Source organism: Pongo pygmaeus, chromosome 18 (genome assembly GCF_028885625.2).
Source record: "Pongo pygmaeus isolate AG05252 chromosome 18, NHGRI_mPonPyg2-v2.0_pri, whole genome shotgun sequence".
Lineage (NCBI taxonomy): Eukaryota > Metazoa > Chordata > Mammalia > Primates > Hominidae > Pongo > Pongo pygmaeus.
Window position 1 is genome coordinate 65,721,621 of NC_072391.2, and position 19,121 is coordinate 65,740,741.

General features: G+C 59.2%; 2 protein-coding genes across 50 annotated transcripts in view; one reads left to right on the top strand and one right to left on the bottom strand.

The window, feature by feature from the left end:
* Positions 1-1,197, top strand: part of PRMT7 (protein arginine methyltransferase 7) — a 46,405-nt gene extending 45,208 nt beyond the window's left edge. For 40 of the 47 annotated variants that reach the window (XM_054454046.2, XM_063654428.1, XM_063654439.1 and 37 more), the window contains 2 exons: positions 643-739; positions 996-1,197. In XM_054454046.2, coding sequence (XP_054310021.2) covers positions 643-739; positions 996-1,172 — 274 coding nt within the window. In that variant the 3' untranslated portion in view covers positions 1,173-1,197. Of the gene's footprint in view, positions 1-81; positions 157-642; positions 741-995 lie in introns of those variants that run through there. The other 7 variants (XM_063654434.1, XM_054454060.2, XM_063654447.1 and 4 more) reach the window with 2 other exon arrangements.
* Positions 1,198-4,928: 3,731 nt separating this feature from the next.
* SMPD3 (sphingomyelin phosphodiesterase 3) overlaps positions 4,929-19,121 on the bottom strand; it is an 87,812-nt gene continuing 73,619 nt past the window's right edge. For 2 of the 3 annotated variants that reach the window (XM_054454080.2, XM_054454079.2), the window contains 7 exons: positions 14,882-16,410; positions 9,004-9,079; positions 8,739-8,894; positions 7,764-7,853; positions 7,484-7,547; positions 5,586-5,742; positions 4,953-5,289 (listed from right to left, as the gene is read on the bottom strand). In XM_054454080.2, the coding sequence (XP_054310055.1) occupies positions 5,188-5,289; positions 5,586-5,742; positions 7,484-7,547; positions 7,764-7,853; positions 8,739-8,894; positions 9,004-9,079; positions 14,882-16,204 (1,968 nt within the window). In that variant the 5' untranslated portion in view covers positions 16,205-16,410 and the 3' untranslated portion in view covers positions 4,953-5,187. Of the gene's footprint in view, positions 5,290-5,585; positions 5,743-7,483; positions 7,548-7,763; positions 7,854-8,738; positions 8,895-9,003; positions 9,080-14,881; positions 16,411-19,121 lie in introns of all 3 variants that reach the window. The other variant, XM_054454078.2, reaches the window with a different exon arrangement.

Here is a 19,121-nt window from a genome sequence, read left to right on the forward strand (position 1 = left end):
GTCCTGTGTGTGCCAGTAGTGGGGGAGCCAGGAAGGGCTCTGCTCACCCCCTACAGCTGAGGCTCCCTTGTTGGATCACAGCTCAGGAAGATGGGAGCTTAGTTCCTGTGGTCACCGATGCACCGTTTTCCTGAACCCTCCTGGGAGCTGAAGCAGGTCAGGGTCAGCAAGTGCTGCTTGCATCCAGGCACGGGCAGCCCTGTCCCGCTCCAGCCCTCACCCCATCCTCGCCCAAGGAGTGACTGCTTCCCCTGGAAGCACCTCCAACTCAGGGCAGGCAGCCAGGCAGGGCAGGCGCCATCACCTGAGCTCCCGGGGTTGCTGTCTGGGGTATCAGAGGGGCCTTCCAGCCTTCAGTGCCAGGCTGTGCCTCAAGCCCCCCGGACCCTGCAGCCACACCGGCCCTGCCCCATGTGTGGCCCGGCTGCAGGGCTCGGGTTGGCTCAGGTGGGGGCTCGGCTGCAGCTGTTCTGGCTGGGGTTTTTCTGAGGAACGTTTATGTAGCTGCAGCACTACAAGCTCCCGGCAGGGCAGGGCAGGAAGTGGGGAAGACCACAGGTTTCTGGAAAGCCGCAGGAGCTGCAGCTGTGCCCCCCTGCCTCTTGTGTGACTACTTCTGCTGGGCCCCCCTCTCCTTGGCAGGCCCGGGCGGAGCCACGCAGCGGTGCTATGGATGGAGTACCACCTGACTCCAGAGTGCACACTCAGCACTGGCCTCCTGGAGCCTGCAGACCCCGAGGTAGTGCCTGCGTGCCGGGCCCAGTGTGCGTGCAGACCCTGAGAGCAGGCGCCGCCTGGGGAGGCCTCCCTGCCCCCATGCCCTGGGTGTTTCTGTCACAAGTTCTTCTGGCCAGATGATGACCCCCCAGTGGTCCTGGGCCATCTGGCCCCTGAGCAGCTTCTCTCTGCTGTGAGCTGCCTGGGCTGGAGGCAGGCTAGGAAGGAGGCTTAGGTGCCAGGGAGCCCTCACCGCCTTCCTGCTCTTCTTCCTACAGGGGGGCTGCTGCTGGAACCCCCACTGCAAGCAGGCTGTCTACTTCTTCAGCCCTGCCCCAGATCCCAGAGCACCGCTGGGTGGCCCGCGGACTGTCAGCTATGCGGTGGAGTTTCACCCCGACACAGGCGACATCGCCATGGAGTTCAGGCTTGCAGATACCCCAGACCACCCTTGAACAATAAAGTGGCCTGAGGGCTGGGGTTCTGAGTGGCTTATGGCTTTCTAGGGGGGAAGGCTGAAGGCCCTCGTCTCCTCTCTGGGAGCTGCTCGGCCTCAGGGATGGGAAAGACTGTGCCTTGTTGCGTCTTTGCACTGCTGGCCTCTGGCTCCAGCTGTGGCAGGGAGCATGAGAGGGTGACTGAATTTGGAGCCCTGGAGGGGCTAGGGAGACCCCTCTGCTTGTGCTTCTGAGGTGCTGAGAAAGCTCCAATGCAGAGACATCTCTCCCCAGCTGGGGAGGGAGTGGAAGCACGGGGAGCTTGTGGGGCTGGCCGGCGGGGTTGTCCACGTCGCCCTTGGCGAGCAGTCCCCATGGCAGGAGCCTGTCCTGCCTGTCCCACTCTCGAGGATCTCCGGGTCCCTGCTCTTCTGGCTTCTGCTAGGAGGGTGGAGATTTCTGGCCCTCTAGTGGGTGGAGATTTCTGGCCCTCTAGTGGGTGGAGATGCTGAGTTGTGGCTGGGTCTCTGGGGCTTGAAGACTCTGGCTGGGCCTGGGCTGAGAGGCCTGGGTTCTGGCCCTTTCACCTGACAGGTAACTTCAAACCACATCCATAGGTGTCTGGCCTCAGTGCTGCACCAGCTGGTGGCCTGCCAGGACCTGAGACTGGACACAAGGCAGCTGTCCCAGAGCAGTTCCTGAGATGCAGGCCCAGGAAAGCGACTGTCAGGGGAGCTAGGAGGCAGCCCTGTTCCCTGCACCTCCCTCAGGTTGGAAAGCCCCTCCTGCAGGTGGGGTATGGCAGGGAGCAGCCCCTGCCCAGCGCCGCTTCACCAGGGAGGCCAGTAGGCGCTGTGGCCTTGCTTCTCTCACACACTAACCCCCCTTTGGTTATGTCCCAGCTCTCAGAGGTAACAGCAGACACCACGTGAGAGAACCCAGTGGCCTCTGGCTTGCAGCTCAGGAGGTGAGGCTTGTGCCAGGCCAGCCGAGCTGCCTGTATGAGCAGAGTTCCGGTGTCCTCGGATTCAGGGCAGACTTGGGCAGCGCCTGTCCTGCAGTTGGGGGCAGGAACTCCCTCCCCTGCCCCCAGGCATGCCCCTGAGGCCTGGCCCCAGCTTGTCGCTGAAATAAGTGGAGAACACCAGCCTTGAGCCTCACAGTTTTATTTTCTCCTCGTTATCCATCCTTCCTTTCAGCACCAATAAGGAAAAAGAACACCTCTCTTTGCAAAATATTTTATCAGGTGTAAAGATTTGTTTTTCTTCTAGGGAAGAACCGTCTGGATATATATTTGATAATGTTTTTACCAAAACCGTAGGTGTGCTTACCATAGAAAACCCCTAATGTCCCATGAAGATACAATACAGAAAAAAATACAGAAATTAAAAAAGTTTTTCTTTTTATAACAGTATTTCTAAATCTCAGCAAGTTAAAAAGCAATAGTTAAAAAGCATCAAGATTAATATACTTAAAACTTAAGGTGGTTTTGGACAAATGAAAATGAACATTTCCTTCCTCAGCGGCCCCTGCGCCTCGTGGCTTCCTTTGAGACTGGGCCTAGGGCAGGAACAGAGTCTTGGTATGGGCCTCGGGTGACCCATGTGCCCACCCCTGCTAGGCCTTAGATGCCACAGAATCTGAGATCCAGCAATGGTTCACTTTTAAAAATCAGTGGAAGGGCCTGGCCTGTACACAAGGCCCAGGAGTCCACAAGCAGCCACAATGAGACACTTGGTTGGGGGTGGGGGGTCCCGGCCTTGGTGCTGAGGGAGGTGTGCGGGGGCCTGGGGGCTGCACGTCCTTACTCTGGATGCCAGGACCTGACTAGGCAGAGGCGACCTTGTGTTGACAGAAAATGACTTGCCTAAGGCCGCCTGTGAGGTGGGAGGGGAGGAGCGTGCAGCCCTGACTCCCACGCCTGCTGCCCCGGGAAGGGGGTTGCCTGGGTGGGGAAGCTATGTTGGGGTCTGGTGTGCGGGCCCTGCCCAGGCCTCAGCTGCTCTCCCTGTGCAGGCAGTCTGCAGGCGGCTCGGGGTCTAGGGGTCCAGGGCCGGTTGGCCCAGTCGCTTGTGTGAGCAGAGTCCCAGCTGCTTCTGGGAGTTGGGGGCCTCCACAGCATGAAGCCCAGTCAAGGCTCTCAGGCCAGACCCTTGGAGGGGTGGGCCAAGCAGAGAACCCAGCAGGACGCTCGCCCTCAGCAGCCTCTTCGTGGCTCTGGACTCTGGAGGGGCAGGGCTTGGGCCCGGGCAGACGGTACTTCCCAGGCCAGGTGAGTTCAGACAGGCCAGTGTCACAAGGATGCACGTCCTAGCGCCAGGCTCCCCAGGCTCCGCAGCATCGTCTGCCCCAGCACAGGGCCAGGCGTCTGGCTGGCCGCGTGGCCCCCTCTTGGTCCCTCTTGCAGCTCAATGGGTGACAAGGCACAGCATCAGGGCACCAGCACCAGGAGGGGCTGACAGCAGACAGCAGGTCCTGGTGCTCCCTCCAGCCTCACCAGGCAAAGCCGGCCCTGGGCCAGGCTGGGTGCAGGGCCAGGGCGCCACGAGGAGCGGAGGTCAGCGGGGATTGTCAAAAACAGTCCCTCAAGTTAAGTCTCAAACTTTGAAACAGACAAAACCTTCGCTGCATGACAGGAGCAGCCTGGAGTCTGTTAAAGGCAGGTGGGCAGAGGCAGTGCTGCCGAAGGGGCCTGGGGGCTGGAGGCAGATCGGGGACCACGGGCTGTTGGCCAGCTCTGCCATGCTGAACTTGGGTGCCAGTACCACACCCCTGCCCTGGGCATGTGGCAACTGTCAGCCTTGCTGCCCCAGCCCGCTCACTGGTGAGGGCCAGGCTGCTCTCTGCACCTTGGCTTCCTGCTTCCTAGGCTGGGGTCCCCTTGTGGCCTTGGTGTTGGCTAGGGTAGCAGTTAAGGATGGGCCTGGGAGGCCAGAGCCACAGCCCCACCCGGGGGGCAGGCAGGGGTTCCTGAGCTCAGCCGGCACGCAGGTGGGGCACGTCCCCAGGGAGGGATTGGTCCCGAACCAGAGAGGTGTCCGGTGGGGGAGAGGATTGGCAGAAAGAAGAGGATGTGTTGGTTTTGACAGAAGAGAAGCTACAAATAGATTATTTTCAAAATCAGGATCCCCCCACCCCCCTTTATGCTGAGTCCCTTCTTCCTGTAAAAAAAAAAAAAAAAAAAAAGTGGATGCTCTCTTCTTGGATCCCCGTTTATGGCTCCACTGCCCAGATGGGAGGCTCGCAGAGGAGACCCGGGGCACCAGAGCCTGCCAGACCCTGTTGTGCCTGAGCTGGGGAAGGGACCCTGTCTCGGGAAGAGCAAAGTTCTGTGAATGACTTACAGACCCTGTGAAGTGAGGGTTGGTTTTGTAATTAACCTTTTTCTGTTTTTCTTTTTAAAATGTAATCGCCCTTGAATGCGAGACCCTGGGAAGAGTCCTGGGCTGGCTGGTAGAGATGCAGCCCTTGGACCCTGCGAGAGCTGGACCACACTGGAGGCGGGAGAGCTGGTGGCCGTGCCCAGGAAGTGCTTCTTTGGCTGGTTCTGATTGTGTTTGGAGTTTGGCCTTGGGTGAGGCCCGAGCAAGGGGTCTGTGGCTACGGCGTGGCACGTGGCATGCGGGCAGCGTGCATGCGAGGGTGCAGGCATGCGAGACGACATTGGCAGCAGACAAAAATAAAGAACCCTGGACGAAGCTTAAGAAGAGATACAGAGAGTACATGAACCCGGTCCTCATACTAACCCACGGGTTACAAACTCAGTTGTGCTGTAGATTTGTAGAAAATCGTGTTGTGAAAGAATGGCACTGGTTAGGCAGCTGGAGGCTCCCGGGGCGGGCCTGACTCCTCTGTCCACAGTGAGGCCCAGAGGCGCAGAGCAGCGCAGCTTCCAGGTTCCCGGGCACTGACTGTGGCTCCCTCCCTGTCCCTGCCCTCCTCCTCCAAGCACCGGGCACTCGATGGAGGGGACATGGCCCAGGGATGGGCTGTAGCTCCAAGGGCTGGCAGAGGCCCCGTTGCTCCGGACGATCTATGCCTCCTCCTCCCCCGAAGACACCATCAGTCGCATGGCTACTGGCAGGTGGTCCGTCAGGCCGGACAGCTGGGTGATAAAACTGAATTCTTCCACCTCCTGGGGCGAGTGGGAGAGGGGAGAAACAGCCTGGTCAGATTCCAAGGGCATCTTGCAGGGAGCGGCCTGTGGATCCCCGAAGTGAGGCCCCGGGGCTGGGGTGGGCTGAGACCTTCCTGCAGTCAGAGGGATGGGGCCTGGAGGACCTGGGGCCCTAAGGGTCTGAGGGAGTGATGGGTGTCATTGTAAGAGTGGCCTGGGGCGTGGGGTCTCAGGGAGTCGGCTGTCGAGAGCTGCAGGGCCCGGGCCCTGCTCTCTCTTTACATGGCCCTGGTTGCTGGGCCCGCCTGACTCACGGCCTTCCAGTCTGGGCACAGCCCCTCCTCTGCATGCAGCATGTAGTCGATGCGCCGGCCGTTGCCCTTCAGCAGCTCCTTCCGCCCCTTCTGGCCCGAGCTCTTGCTGGTGGGAAACGCCAGGTACTCCCTGCGGCCCTCCTCGCTCTCCAGGACCCTGTCCACACATGCAGGAGGCAGGTGAGCCCCTATGCCTGCCCCGGGGCCTAGCAAGGGCTGTGTGTGGAGCCATGGTCTCCTCCCAGAGTGGGAGCAGGTAGGTGGGACCAAAGCGCTGGGTTTAAGATCTCTCCCTTGCAGGTCCAAAAAGGGCCTCAGCTGGGGGCAGGCCGAGTCGCCTGTGGGGTCCTGGCTGAATCTGGGCTCCGGAGCCTGTTGAGGTGTTCCGTCCACCCCAGCCTGGCCAGCACTCACTTTCCCTTTCTGAACTCGGACAGAACTGATCCCATGCATTCCCCAGAATGGGCTTCTGCCCTGAGCCAACAGGGGGCCTGTTTTGGGGAGCTTGGTCTTTGCCATGAGTCTCGAGGACCCCTGTGACTCTTGTTCCCAGGTTGATGGGCTGAGGGAACCAGGAGAGCACTTCCAAGGAGTCTCATGTGGGGCTGTCCCTACGTGGCTGTGTGACTCTGCTTATGTCACCGAGCCTCCAAGCCTCTGTTTCCTCCTCTGAAACGAGAATGGTTGCTGTGGGCCCCAAGACGCTTCAGGGAACAGGCTGTCATCCCGCTTCTGAGTGAGGAAACCCATGATGGTGCTAGGGGATCCACAGGGAGGGCAGGGCACTGGAGCAGGGGGATGTGACATCTGGAATCCCTTTCTGTCACTGTTGCCCTGAGACAAGCAGTATGCCTGTCTGCTTCCTGCCAGCCTGTCCCCTGGGGCCTCAGCACCAGTGGGCCAGAGGCTTAGGACCCCCTCCTGGGAGCCCCCATCGCAGAGGGCAGGCTGGGGCCAGGGCCTGGGATGGCAAGTGCAGTGGTGAGAGACCCTGCACAGGCCGCCAGTTCAGTGAGTGCCTGGACGGTTGGAAAAGGGGCACCCGGCAAGGCAGGGCCTGCAAACATAGGCTTCCACAAGGTTTTCATCAGCCTTAAGATAAATACACTAATGACATTCAGAACATTGTTACAGCTCAGAAATGGAATCCATCACTGTCCTTTGCCCTTGATAATTAATTCCAGCATCAATGATCTGAGAGTTACTGGTAGTCATTTTTTAATCATCATCTCATAAAAAGAATTTTCTCAGCATAGGATGATGTTTCCAATTTAGTCTATAATCTAATTAATTGGCTCAAATTAGCTGCAAGGAACCATCGCCATGACTGCAGTCTCGGGCTGTGAATTATAAATTGGTTCTGCTGTTAGCCTCTCAGATGTGTTCTTTATGGACATCTCACTGGGGCTCAAGAATGAATTTTGGCAGGGATGGAACTGTCTCTACTTTGAAAATGGTCGGCTGTGTTATTGCTGCTGGTGTCTGCATTTGCCTGATTGGTGCTGCAAGCTGCCATGCTGCCTTCAGCAGGTGCCGTACCCAGCAGCTCTTTCACAGGGGTCGACCCGTGGCCTGGCCCAGGGAAATTCCAGGCCTTTTCCTGTACCCAGCAGGCAGGGGCCCCGGGGCAGGGCTAGCTCCTGAAAACAGGTTTGGGAAATACCCCTAGAGATTTAGCAAGGCCAGTCCCCCTGGGCGTGAGGGCGTGAGGTCCACCTGCCTGGCCCAGCTCCCAGCTCTTAAAAGCTCTCAAAGGTGAGATGAGGAACAGGTTTCTGCCCAACAAAACCCCTCATGAGCCCGAGCTGAGCTCTCCCACGTGGGTCCTGCCCAGTCCCTGTCTCCACCTTAGTCAGGGCCTCAGTGCCTCGTCCCCAGCTTGGGAGTGCAGTGCTTACTTCTGCAGGTTGTCGGGGGTGCACACATCCTCATCGTACAGGCCGTTCGTGTCCAGCAGAGTACCTGGGGGGGACGAGGGGGTGACAGTGGTCACTGCAGGCAGGGCCCAGGCAGCCTCTAGGGGGTGGCCGCTGTGGGTGGGCACAGGCTTCTGCTACCCAGGGGCAGCTGAATGGGGCCCTTCCCCAGCAGTGGGGTCTTGGGGGTAGGTCCTGGTGATCTTTGAGGGAAGTCTGTGGGGAGCCCAGCTCCCATCCTCCTCCCCCAGCCCCAGCTCACCGATGGCCCACGGCTTCTCCTCCCCGGGCCCCAGGCGGCAGGGGTCCCTGTAGTGGGTGAACAGGGAGTGTTGCTGCTCCAGCTTGTCGTCTGTGCGGGTAGGGAGGAAACGCTGAGGCATCAGGGGGCGTTGCTGTCCCACAGGGCCTGTGCCCCTGCTTCCCATCAGTTACCCCTCATGTGCTGCCAGGCCCCCGTCCCTTAGGCCACTGCCCCTGGGTGGGATCTCAGTCCCAGTCAGGTGCCCCGTGCTTCATTTGTCGCTGCTTGTCTGTGTCCTTGAGAACACCTCCCCCAGCACACGCCCTGGTCTTCAGCATTCCCTCTGAGGACAGTGACAGTGACCACTGTCCTCGGACAGAGGAAAGAAGGTCCCCACAAGGTCCATATGGTCATTGGATCCACAGATCAGTTATTTACAGCAAGTGTTTGCTGTTTCACTGATGATGAGCTTTTAGTCTTTCACCCTAATGGTTTAAGGCGCAATTCCCAGGGTTCAGATCCCAGTTGCAATCACTGCCTGGCTATGTGACCTTGGGCTGGTTCTCCAGCCTCTCTGAGTCTCAGCTTCCTCCACCACACCACGTGGAGACATGCAATGCTTGCCTCTCAGGGTTGTTAAGACACTTAAGTGAAACAGCGATAGAATGGCAGCTGGCTCGAAGCGAGAGCGCAGCACCCCATTGATGAGTGTTACTAGTGGACTCATCCTTTGTCCGCTTCAGAGGCCCCCAGCCTTCCTTGTCAGAGGTTCGTTTTTAGGGCATCTCTGTCTCCAGCTTTCTAGGCAGAGCGTGGGCTCTTCCTGTTCTAGGATTTCTAGGGGGCAGAGAAATCAGTCTTGCTAAATACCCCGCCCACATGCTCTCGAGGAGCAGGAATTCTTTGCGCTGCCTAACGAAGTCTGTCTAGCTGTGACTGAGCCCACAGCCTCCCCAGAGCTGGAGACCTGAGTGGGGAGGAGCCCGGCCTCACCAGAGGAGCAGTTATCAAAGTTGAAATCTCCGCAGACGACGTCAAATGCCACTAGCTCCTCGGGGTTGGCTGCGCTGGACGAGGAGGTAGATTTTCGGAAATCAGCCAGCCAGTCCTGAAGCAGGTCCAGCTGCCCACACCGGATGGCGCTGTCCTCTGCAGGGCAGAAGTACAGAGACTGGATGATGAAGCTCGCCCCAGACCCCAGCTAGGCCCCAGGCGCTGATCCCATGCCTAGAAAATCACAGGTGGGCGGCAACCCTACCTTGCGGGGCATGCAGGTGTGTGCAGGCGATGTACCCGACGATTCTTTGGTCCTGAGGTGTGCTTCCAACCTGCACCTGGGGGAGGAGGGGGTCAGTGCCGCCACCTGCCAGTCACTGTGGCCCTGAGAGCACAGTGCCCACCCACCCATGAGGTCAGACCCTCACAAGCCAGGCTCCTGGCTGGATTCTGGGGCCCGAGTAGGGACAGGACGTGTCCTGCTTCTAGGAGCTTACGGATCTGGGCTGGAGGCGGATCCTGAAAGAAACTATCGGCCTGTGGCGTGGGGAGTGCTGGCGGCCATCTGTGCAAAGCGTGGGGGAAGTACCGAACCGCAGCAAGGCTCCCCCGAGGCCCAGGCTCTGCCATCTCCCAGTGACCAGCGTGGCCATGGCTCTCAGTTCCTTGTCCACTCCTGTCTGTGGCTCTTTCCTCCCTCCCTCGGTTACACCCTAGACCTGGTCACGCCCTGGTGCTTTCTCCCTCTGAAATCTCAGGGGTTGCCCCTGTGCCATGGCGTGGCCTCAGAGCCCACCCCACACGGTAGGAGGCCCAGACCCTGCCCCTCCTGGCCTCGTCGCCTTCTGGCTGCATGGTGAGTCATCTGCTTTATAGGCCATAGTCCCGTTGTCCCCCGTCTTGGATGAGAGCTCCCTGGCCTGTGTCCTAGGCTGGCCCCTGCACACCCCTGGCTCCATCCTGAGCCCACTGTGGCAGCATCCTCTTCAGGCCTCCCCTCCGCCCCAACCTCCTGCTTACCTCCTTTACCCAAGACGGAGCCTTCCACCCGCCAGGTGGCAGGTGACCCTGGCAGGACCCCAAAGCCTGGCTTAATACAAATGAGCATCTCCACTGTACCCTGCAGGCAACTCATAACTGCCCTACCCCAGGTGGGGGTGAGATGGAGCCCTTGTCAGTGCTCAGCCCAGGAGAGGTGAGGGATGGCCACGGAGATGCCCCGCACAGAGAGGCCGCTCACCGGCTCCTCATCCCCTGCCCCTGGGATTCCTTCCCTCCTGTGCCTCTGTGCCCTCCCCAAGCCATGCAAATCCATTCCAGACTGGGTTTCCCACGATGAAGAGACCCCAGACCCAAAAAGCACTCCAGGGAGGTGGCTGGGCAGGACACGCTGCCTTTCCCAGTTGTTGGCTGAGGGCAGAGGGCTGCAGGGTGGGTGCCCCACATCTGTGGAGCTCACAGCAGCCCAAACGTCACAGCCCATCTGCTCCAACAGCCTCAGCAGGCTCTGTCCTTCCTTCACTGCTGCAGTCGGTTGGGCTGGTATTATCTCCTCCATCTGGACATGCTCAGCAGCAGGTGCCCCTGGCTTTCTACAGCTCTTCATCCCCTTCCCAGCCCTAATGCACAGCCTTCCTTCCCCAGCACCTGGGGGTATGAACGTCTGGCTGTTCAGCCCCACAGGTTCACCATTCACTTCTTGCTCACAGACAGACCCAAACCTTAGCCTAACAGCATCCCTGCCCCCAGAATGGCTCTGTGAGATCACGCAGCATTGATGGTTCTGCTGCAAAAACAGAACATTTATGAAGCCGCCATGCTCAAAAGGCCACATGAGGCTGAGCACGGTGGCTCACACTTGTAATCCCAGTACTTTGGGAGGCTGAGGTGAGTGGATCACCTAAGTTCAGGAGTTCGAGACCAGCCTGGCCAACATGGTGAAATCCCATCTCGACTAAGAATACAAAAATTAGCCGGGTGTGCCAGGCACAGTGGCTCACACCTGTAATCCCAGCACTTTGGGAGGTTGAGGCGGGCAGATCACGAGGTTAGGAGTTCGAGACCAGCCTGACCAACATGGTGAAATGCTGTCTCTACTAAAAATACAAAAATTAGCCGGGTGTGGTGATACGTGCCTGTAATCCCAGCTATTCAGGAGGGTGAGGCAGAAGAACCGCTTGAACCTTGGAGGCAGAGGTCACGGTGAGCCAGGATCATGCCACTGCACTCTAGCCTGGGCAACAGAGTGAGACTCTGTCTCAAAAAACAAAAAAAAATTAGCTGGGTGCGCATGCCTGTAATCCCAGCTATTCAGGAGGCTGAGGCAGGAGAATCCCTTGGACCTGGGGGGCGGAAGTTGCAGTGAGCCAAGATCGCCCCATTGCACCACTCTGGCCTGGGCGATAGAACGAGACTCTGTCTTAAAATAAATAAATAAATAAAAGACCACACAGGGGCGCCGTCTTCAGGCAACAACTGCTTCTCCTCCATGAGGATCATCTCAGGCCCGGTGGGCTCGTGCTGGGGTGGGGTGGCGGCGCATGGACGTTACTTTGCTGGGTCCTTACAACGGCTCAGGCATATGGTAAAGTGATGCTGCTTTCACCGTTGAACACACTGAGGCCAGAAGTTGAGTTGTGGGCCGGGGTCACAGGCTCACATGGTCTAGGCAGCTTCCAGTCGGATCTGTTTGTCTTGTGCTGCTCTGCGCTGCTTTCTGAGGGGCTGGTGTCTTTGTGGTTTCTCCCCGGCTGCCTGTTTGTTGGTCTTAAGGCGTCAGCCTCTCACTCATCCAGCACTTGGTGTCACCTGCCCCGTGCTGTGTCCCAGGCAGGGTTGGACACTCGCAGGGAGGCCTCAGACTGGGCCCTGCATGACGAGAACCCGCCGGCCGGAGGAGTGGCGAGGCCCTGCTCCCTCCCGCCCTGCTTCTCCCTCCTCATCGGCCGTGTGATCTCGCCAAGATCCACTTGATTATTTGCTGGGCCTTATTGATTCCTGGCTCGTGGCCTTGGGAGCCGCAGAGCCTTGTGTTTCTCTTGTGAAAACAAACAATCACACGAGAGGCTGTGCCTTTGAGTCCTGGCGGGCAAAGACCATCAACAGAAGAGGCGTCCAGAATAAGGCTCTATTGTAGGCGAGGAAAAAGGGATTCCAGTCCCTTCCTTCACAGAGCCACATTTCCCTGAAGGCTCTGAAGTCCCACATGGGAAACCACGAGGGCCTTCCGGGGAGGAGGGGACCACTGGCTTTTGCAGCGAGTCCCTCCAGCGTCCCAGCCCCTCTCCAGCTGGGCCTGTCCCCAAGGCAGCCCCACGTACTTCACTTCTCCGTGCTGGGATCCGCGTGTGCCGGGCACACCACAGCTCTGCTGTCCTGGTGCTCTGTCTGATGGACAGACAAGACCCTGGGCACGAGGGCAGAAGAGCCCATGAAGGGAAGAGAGGATTGTGTGGCCGGCTGCTGAGGGAGCTCCATGAGGTGGTGTGGCCACACCCAGTGTGGGACCAAGACAAGCAGGGGCCAGGGGTACAGGGGCCCCTCATCGGGGTTGTGGCTGGGGCAGAGCTGGAGCTAAGGGTGGTGGGGGCAGGGGGGCGGGAGGTGGTACAAGGTGAAGGTCAGACTTTTCCTGAGGCAGTGGAGGGCATAAGAGGAGTCACACCTGGCCTCAGACGAGGAGGAGGGTGGCCGGCTGGAGAGGGAGGGTGACCAAAACCACAGCAGGACTGATGCAGAGGAGGGGGCCTGGGCCAAGGGAGCTGGAGATGTGGAGTGCACCCAGGGCCGTCTGGAAAGTGAGCTAGGGGCCTCAGATGGATGGGTCGGGCACAGGACAGAGCAGCCAAGGTGGTCCTTCTGGCTTCAGGATGGCAGAACACGGGAGAGGAGCAGCCCGGGGCAGAGGCTGAGTCTGGTTCGCGAGTGAATGGGGATGTGTCCTGGAGGCAGCCAGATGCAGGGCTAGGGGGAGAGGTCTGGGCCAGGACAAAGCAGGGGGGCCTCAGAAAGGACAGAAATGGAAGCTGCAGAGTCTCACTCCCAGGCAGGTGTCATGGTGGTTGCTGGGAAACCCCACTGCGGGGCAGCCAACCACAGCTCCAGCTCACTGCAGCCGCGTGGGGTGCGGAATGTGGCAGGCCTGGGGCTGCTGAGAGAACCTGCAAACTGGGTTTTCTGTGAAATATCTTGATTTTAACATATTGGTCAAGGCTGGGTGTGGTGGCTCAAGCCTGTAATTCTAGCACTTTAGGAGGCCGAGGTGGGCGGATCACCTGAGGTTGGGAGTTTGAGATCAGGCTGACCAACATGGTGAAACTCCGTCTCTACTAAAAATAAAAAATTAGCCAGGCTGGTGGTGCATGCCTGTAATCCCAGCTACTTGGGAGGCCAAGGCAGGAGAATCGCTTGAACCCGGGAGGCAGAGGTTGTGGTGAACCGAGATCGCGCCATTGCACCCCAGCCTGGGCAACAAGAGTGAAACTCGGTCTCAAAAAAAAAAAAAAAAAAAAAAAAAAAAAAAAATTCGTCAATACAAAAAATGTTTGAATGTCATAGATCAGGTTACAGTTTGAGTCCCAGGAGGTAGAGAAAGATGAAAAGAACTTTCAGGACAGAACCTGGGAGGAGGGGCTGTCCCAGGCAGACACTGTTGGCCTCGTTGGGAACAGTGAGGGTGCCTCATGGAGAAGGGAGGTGGGGACAGGATGTGTGGATTGATCTGTGCAGAAGTGGGCTGGGGTAGGGGCGGGGGAAGGCCCGGCCTCTGACCCACCTGTAGTAGGGTAGGAGTGAGGGGTGGGAGGGGCACATCCTCCCACCCTGGGCCTGACAACACATCCCCTTCCTCCCCAGAAAGTCACTCTAGCTGCCGAGACAAAAATATATCCAGGGAACAGAACACCAACGAACCATATGCCAAAATGGGAAGGTTGGATCTATCTGTCAGGAGTTGCTTCAATTTCAGCATCCCTTGCTGTGAGTGAAGAGCAGAGGACCCAAACTCTGGGCCTGGCAGAGCCGCACAAGAGCCATCGGGGAACCAGAAGTGGGGGCCAGGGCCCTTGCTGCCTGCCCTGGCTCCCATAGGGCTTGAAGACAAGCACCGCCACTCCTGGCAGGCGCCAGGTTGCGCACCAGTGTTTCCCTGGGCAGGCGGAGCGTGGTTGCTTCTGAAGGCGAACTGGGAAGTGAGGAAACCCGCCCTAGGCAGGCCTCTGAGCCGCAGCCCTCCCTGCAAAGCCACCACTTTTTCCTGTCTCACCCTAAAGGGACAGAACCCACATCTGAAACAGCTGCTGCCTCTTGGGGCAGAAAGCCCTGTGCTGCATCCACTGGCCAAATGACGCTTCAGAAAACCCTGGAAGCACCATGAGCGGCTTTTGGATAGAGAACAAAAGTCGACACTCTGAGCGTCTCAGGCACAGTAGAAGATAATGTATAATGACCAAATTACCACAGCCTAAAAACTCCTCCAATCGAATCCAAATTAGCAGAAATAATTATGATTCACTTTAATTAGTGACTATGGAAGTGAAACCATGGCTGGTGGGCAGACAGCCTGGCAGGGCAGCTGCACGACAGCCAGGAGGGAGGGGTGTCCAGGCCAGGGAAGCTAGTGGCCTCAGTGAGCCAGGCGGTGTCACAGCGCGGAGACCTGAGGGTCCCGTCTGCCTGCCTGATGCGCTTGGTCTGGGCTGGTCTCTCTGCCTCATAGGAACCGACAGAGCCCCTGCCTCCTGTTCTTCCTCGCTTTATCACTGCCACCATCTCCACGGCCACCACCGCCACTCTTGCGCCGGCTCGGAACCCTTCCCAGGCCTTACTGCTGTTCCACTCCCACCCTCTCCCCGCTTTACAGTTGGGGAAATGGTGGCTCAGAGATCTGAGGAAAGGGCCCAAGATCACCCAGATGGGTCTGTCTGAGCCCAGAGCCTCGGTGCTCATCCCTGCATTGGTCTTGACCCTGTCCCCGAGCCAGGGCCCTGCTGTTTGGCTCCAGGAAAGACCGCGTCTGCCTCCCACTCCAACCTCCCACTCCAGCTCCCATGACGATGAAGACTCCCCGCTGCAGCCCCCCTGCCTGCGTGGCTCTAGGACCGGCTGGCACGTGGTCCTCAGGCTGGGCTGAGGTCTCCTACCTTGAGAAACAGAGCTCCCTTAGAGGCCAGGGCATCGTCGTTACACTTGTTGGGGTAACAGTGATAGGCCACGTCCATGATGGGGTAGCGGCTGGCAAAGAGGAGACCGCTGTTGAGACACTTGAAGCTGCAGCAGCCCTGGCAGCCGTAGACCCCAACGTCGTACAGGATGTACTCGAAGTAGCCGTGCAGCTGCTCTTTCAATTTGGTGGCTGCTCGCTTGTCAAACACCTCCTGCAGGCATAGGAAGTCCAGGTTGGCGGGGAAGAAGGCGGAGACCTCATGGTCGAAGGCCTCGTCGGGGTGCCGCCTCCTGCGCGCAGCCGCCTTCTTCACCACCGAGGCCTTGTACAGGAGCTTGCTGTTGGCACCTGGCTCCCCGCCGGCACTGGTGTCTGGCCCAGCTCGCCCCTTCACCAGGGACTCCCTGGAGGCCGAGGGGCTGCCCAGGCTCCCTGAATCCCCGTCCTGCTGATTGTGGTTGGGCGTCTGGCCCCTCGGGCCCCCGCCAGCTCCGTTCCTGGCCTGGCCCCCAGGCGCAGGGTCATCAGCTTCAGGTGGCCGGCTGCCCTCCTCGCCACCGATGCGCACGATGCAGGCGTCCTCTGGGCTGCTGCTGTCGACAGGGTCCCCAGAGGCTGGGCCGTTGGCAGCCTCGTCACTGGGGTGCCGCCCGCCGTCACCCTTGTACTCCACAGAGGCTGTCCTCTTAATGCTCCCGGGAACAGCCCGGGCCACCCCATCGCCGCCCTGTGGTGACACCAGGCTGCTGAAGCTAGCGGCGCTGATGGAGGTATTGGTGGGGGAGTCGATGTAAATTTTGATCTGGGGCCGGGCGGCCCCATTGCGGATTCTCTGCCCGATCTCCTTGGCCCGCGCTTGGGTGTTAAAAAGGTTGTTGATCCTGGCGAGTGAGTCGGGCAGGAGGCAGACGTTGGCAGTGGCGAAGCAGAAGCTTTTGCCAGGCCCTGTGCCCTTCCATTCACTGAGCAGGGCTGCCCCACCGGCCAGGCCCTTATCTTCCAGCCGTGAATAGATGTAGGGCCGGCGGGCCGACTGCAGTGGGGACCAGAAGAGAAAGCCGAGAAACGCAAAGGGCAGCGAGGCTACCAGGAGGGCCAGGTAGATGGGCGTGAAGAGGGCGGTGCAGAGCAGCTGCAGGCAGCACGGGTCGTCTGCCCGCTGGCGCTTCTCGTAGGTGGTGGGTATGAAGGAGGCAGCGAGCCGGTCCACCAGCCAGTAGCATGGGAAGATAAGGGCCCAGGACACACAGTGCAGGGCGGACAGACAGCTGTTAGGAAAGGGGGTCGTGTACAAAACCATCGCAGCTCACTGGGCGCCGCAGCCGGCCCTACTACATGGTGTCCGTGGCAGCCGCGGGCACTTTCCTGGGCGAGGGTGGGCGAGTTGGGGGCAGCTGGAGGAGGGGTCACCTCCTGGCGAGATGCAACTCCGGCTGGTCAATGGCGAGTGTTGGCCAGCCGGTCATGGTTCACCTCGGTGGGCCATGCGGAGGCCTACTGCAGACCCTGCAGAGACAAAAGTAGGGGGACTGTTTTTAGTGATCTTCAGGGGAGAGGGTCAGATATGGGGCCGTCTCCCCAGCTCATCCCACTCCTGCTTCCCCTGGTGTGAGTGGGACGGTTCTGAGAACCAGGCTGGAGCTGGCAGGCTCAGCAGGTGGCTGGGAGACAGATCCTGCACACGGCTTCCTCCATGTGTGCTGTTCTCTTGGAGCAAATAGCTTGGTGACGTGACTGCCCCTAACTAACGTTCTTGACCTTGTAACCCAATTGCTTGAAAAATGGTCCTGGTTTTCAGAGAGGTACAGATTTGTGGATGCAAAGGGAGCAGGCAGGGCATCCTAGAGGACGCCTGGGCCCACCCTGGCCGGGAGCCGCTGGAAGCCCATCAGGAGCCAGGGCAGTTTTTAGAATGAGTGGGCAGCTGACCCTGGGTCAGAGGAGCCACAAACATGGCCACTTGTCATGGAGTGCCTGCCAGCTAAGGACAGAGCAGGAACAAACAGCAGAGCAAAGGGGCCAGAGACTCCTGGAGCAGAGGGCAGTATGGCCAGCAGGGCCGCAGGGGAGGGCGGTCCCCCTCAATGCACAACTGGGCTGTCACTGTGGCCCCAGCCTGCAGGATCACACCAAGCCCAGTGCTTCCACTCCACTGACCACGGGAGAAACCCCCCAGCAATGAGGATCCAAGCACAGCCTGGGTCTTACCAACTTCCAGAACCATCAGAGTTCCCCAACAGTCCCTGTGACTTTTGGAGAAGCTCCCTGGGGCTGTGTGGGTCTGGCCCAAGCCTTAACCGCTGTCCCTCATGTCCTCCGAGATGCAGCCCAGTCAAGACCCACAGCCACCTGAATAAGCCCACCCTGGGTCCCCTGTGGGAGCCACAAGTGGGTCTCGGAGCAGACTCAGAGCTCTGCCTAGGCAAGGCTGCCAGGTGCATCTATTGTGCTGAATGTAAAATCAATAAAGACAAGCGTCTGGAGTGTTTGCCCAGCCTCCAGGGACCCAGTGTGATCACCTCGTGGGGGAGCCTGTAGAAGTATAACCCAGACTTTTCATGACTGGAGCAGTTGGGCCACTCTTTTCCCACCCGCTGTCTTGCTGACTCAGCCCAGCTCCTGCCCTGGCACTTTGGGGGGTCTGAGCCCACGGTGCCATCCATCCGGGCCCCACACCCTCTCCTCCTCCTGAATCCCTGGTCACCCAAGCCAGGGACCTAGGTGTCACTGGACTCTGCCCTCCCTCAGTCCCCATCAGTCCCTGCCACTCCTGCTGGACCCCCTGCACCAGCCCGGGACTGCATCACGGTTCCCCAACTTTATCAGCCTCCACAAGGGCTACAGGGATGCCCTCTATATAGTCCGCTGTGTCACAGCTGCCTCACACCTATTGGAACTCCCTTGGCCCTTAGTGGGGAGCTCAGCCCCTCCGTCAGGCCTGCGGGTCTCTGCAGCCCCCTCCCCTGGACGCCTGCCTCTCACTTGTGTCCTGTCCCTGCCTGCCATTCCCCATCCCTCTGCCCCTCGCCTTGCTCACTCTTTCTAAGACTCAACTTAGAAATTCCCTCCTTAGAAGACTTTTGGACCCCTTGCCCCGGTGGCTTAGGTGTTTCCACCGGTGGCTCTCATCCCCGCCACGTGTGGCCCGGTCTCTGCAGTTCTGTATCACAAATGCTCTGGGATGTGGCCACCTGCCCAGCAGACCGCAAGCTTCAGGAAAGAATAGGCTGCACAGGGGCGCCCTAGAGTCCCAGGCTTGCACCAGCAGGTATGCAGGACATGGGGGATGAGGGGAGGTTCAGCTGGATGCCTCCAGCCAGAGAGGGGGCAGCTGTTTTCCCGCCAGCCCGAGGTGTGCGGAGGGGGTTTCTATGGGGCATGTCAGCGGCCTCAGGGCAAGTCTGCAGCCACCATCTCCAGGGCTTAGTGTCTAAAGGTGAACTTGAGCTGGGGCTGTATCTGGTTCTGATAAGCAGCTTCACAAGGCTGTCACTCTCCTCAGGGGAAATGCCTTTGAAGCCAACACTGGAAGGGTGCAGTTCGGAGCAGCATGTGTGTCTGTGCAGACCACAGCCGGGCAACCCAGAGCTTTGGGAAACCAGCTCTGTGCTGGGCCTCGGTGAAATCTGGGACATGGGCATCTCACTCTGTGGACAGTGCTCGTGGCTCAGTGCTCAGCAGGACTGGTGGGTGTCCAGGTCCACCCCCGCCTGCCATCTGGCTTGGGAGACTCCAGGATGTACTCCCTCATTCTTTCTCTAAAATCCCAGCAATTGCTGCAAGATGAATCAAACCTGCAGAGGGAGCGACAGGCCACTCACTCTCCCTCCCAGGCTGGAGGGCTCCCCCCGGCAAACCTGCAGCCCTCATTGTGTGGAGCCGGCTGTCTTCACATTGGCTGGACTGATCCACAGGAGGGGACACAGAGCCACCCACAGGCACCTGTCTCTGTTGGACCAGCTGGGGCCAGAGGGAGAGCTTGCAGGTCCTGTCCCTGTGGGGACAATGGGGGTGGGATGGGGTCTCTCAAGGCTCTCCAGCCACCAGTAGTCCCTGCAGTTGGCACTAAGGCCTCAGGTTAAGGGTCCAGGCCAGATTCTTGGGGCCACCTGGACATCGCCCCAATGTCATGAAGCAGGCCCATTCCCGAGTCTCCCTCATCTCTGTGGCCTGAGGTTACCAGTCCAGCCTGGCCAGCACCATCCTCACCTGAGCTC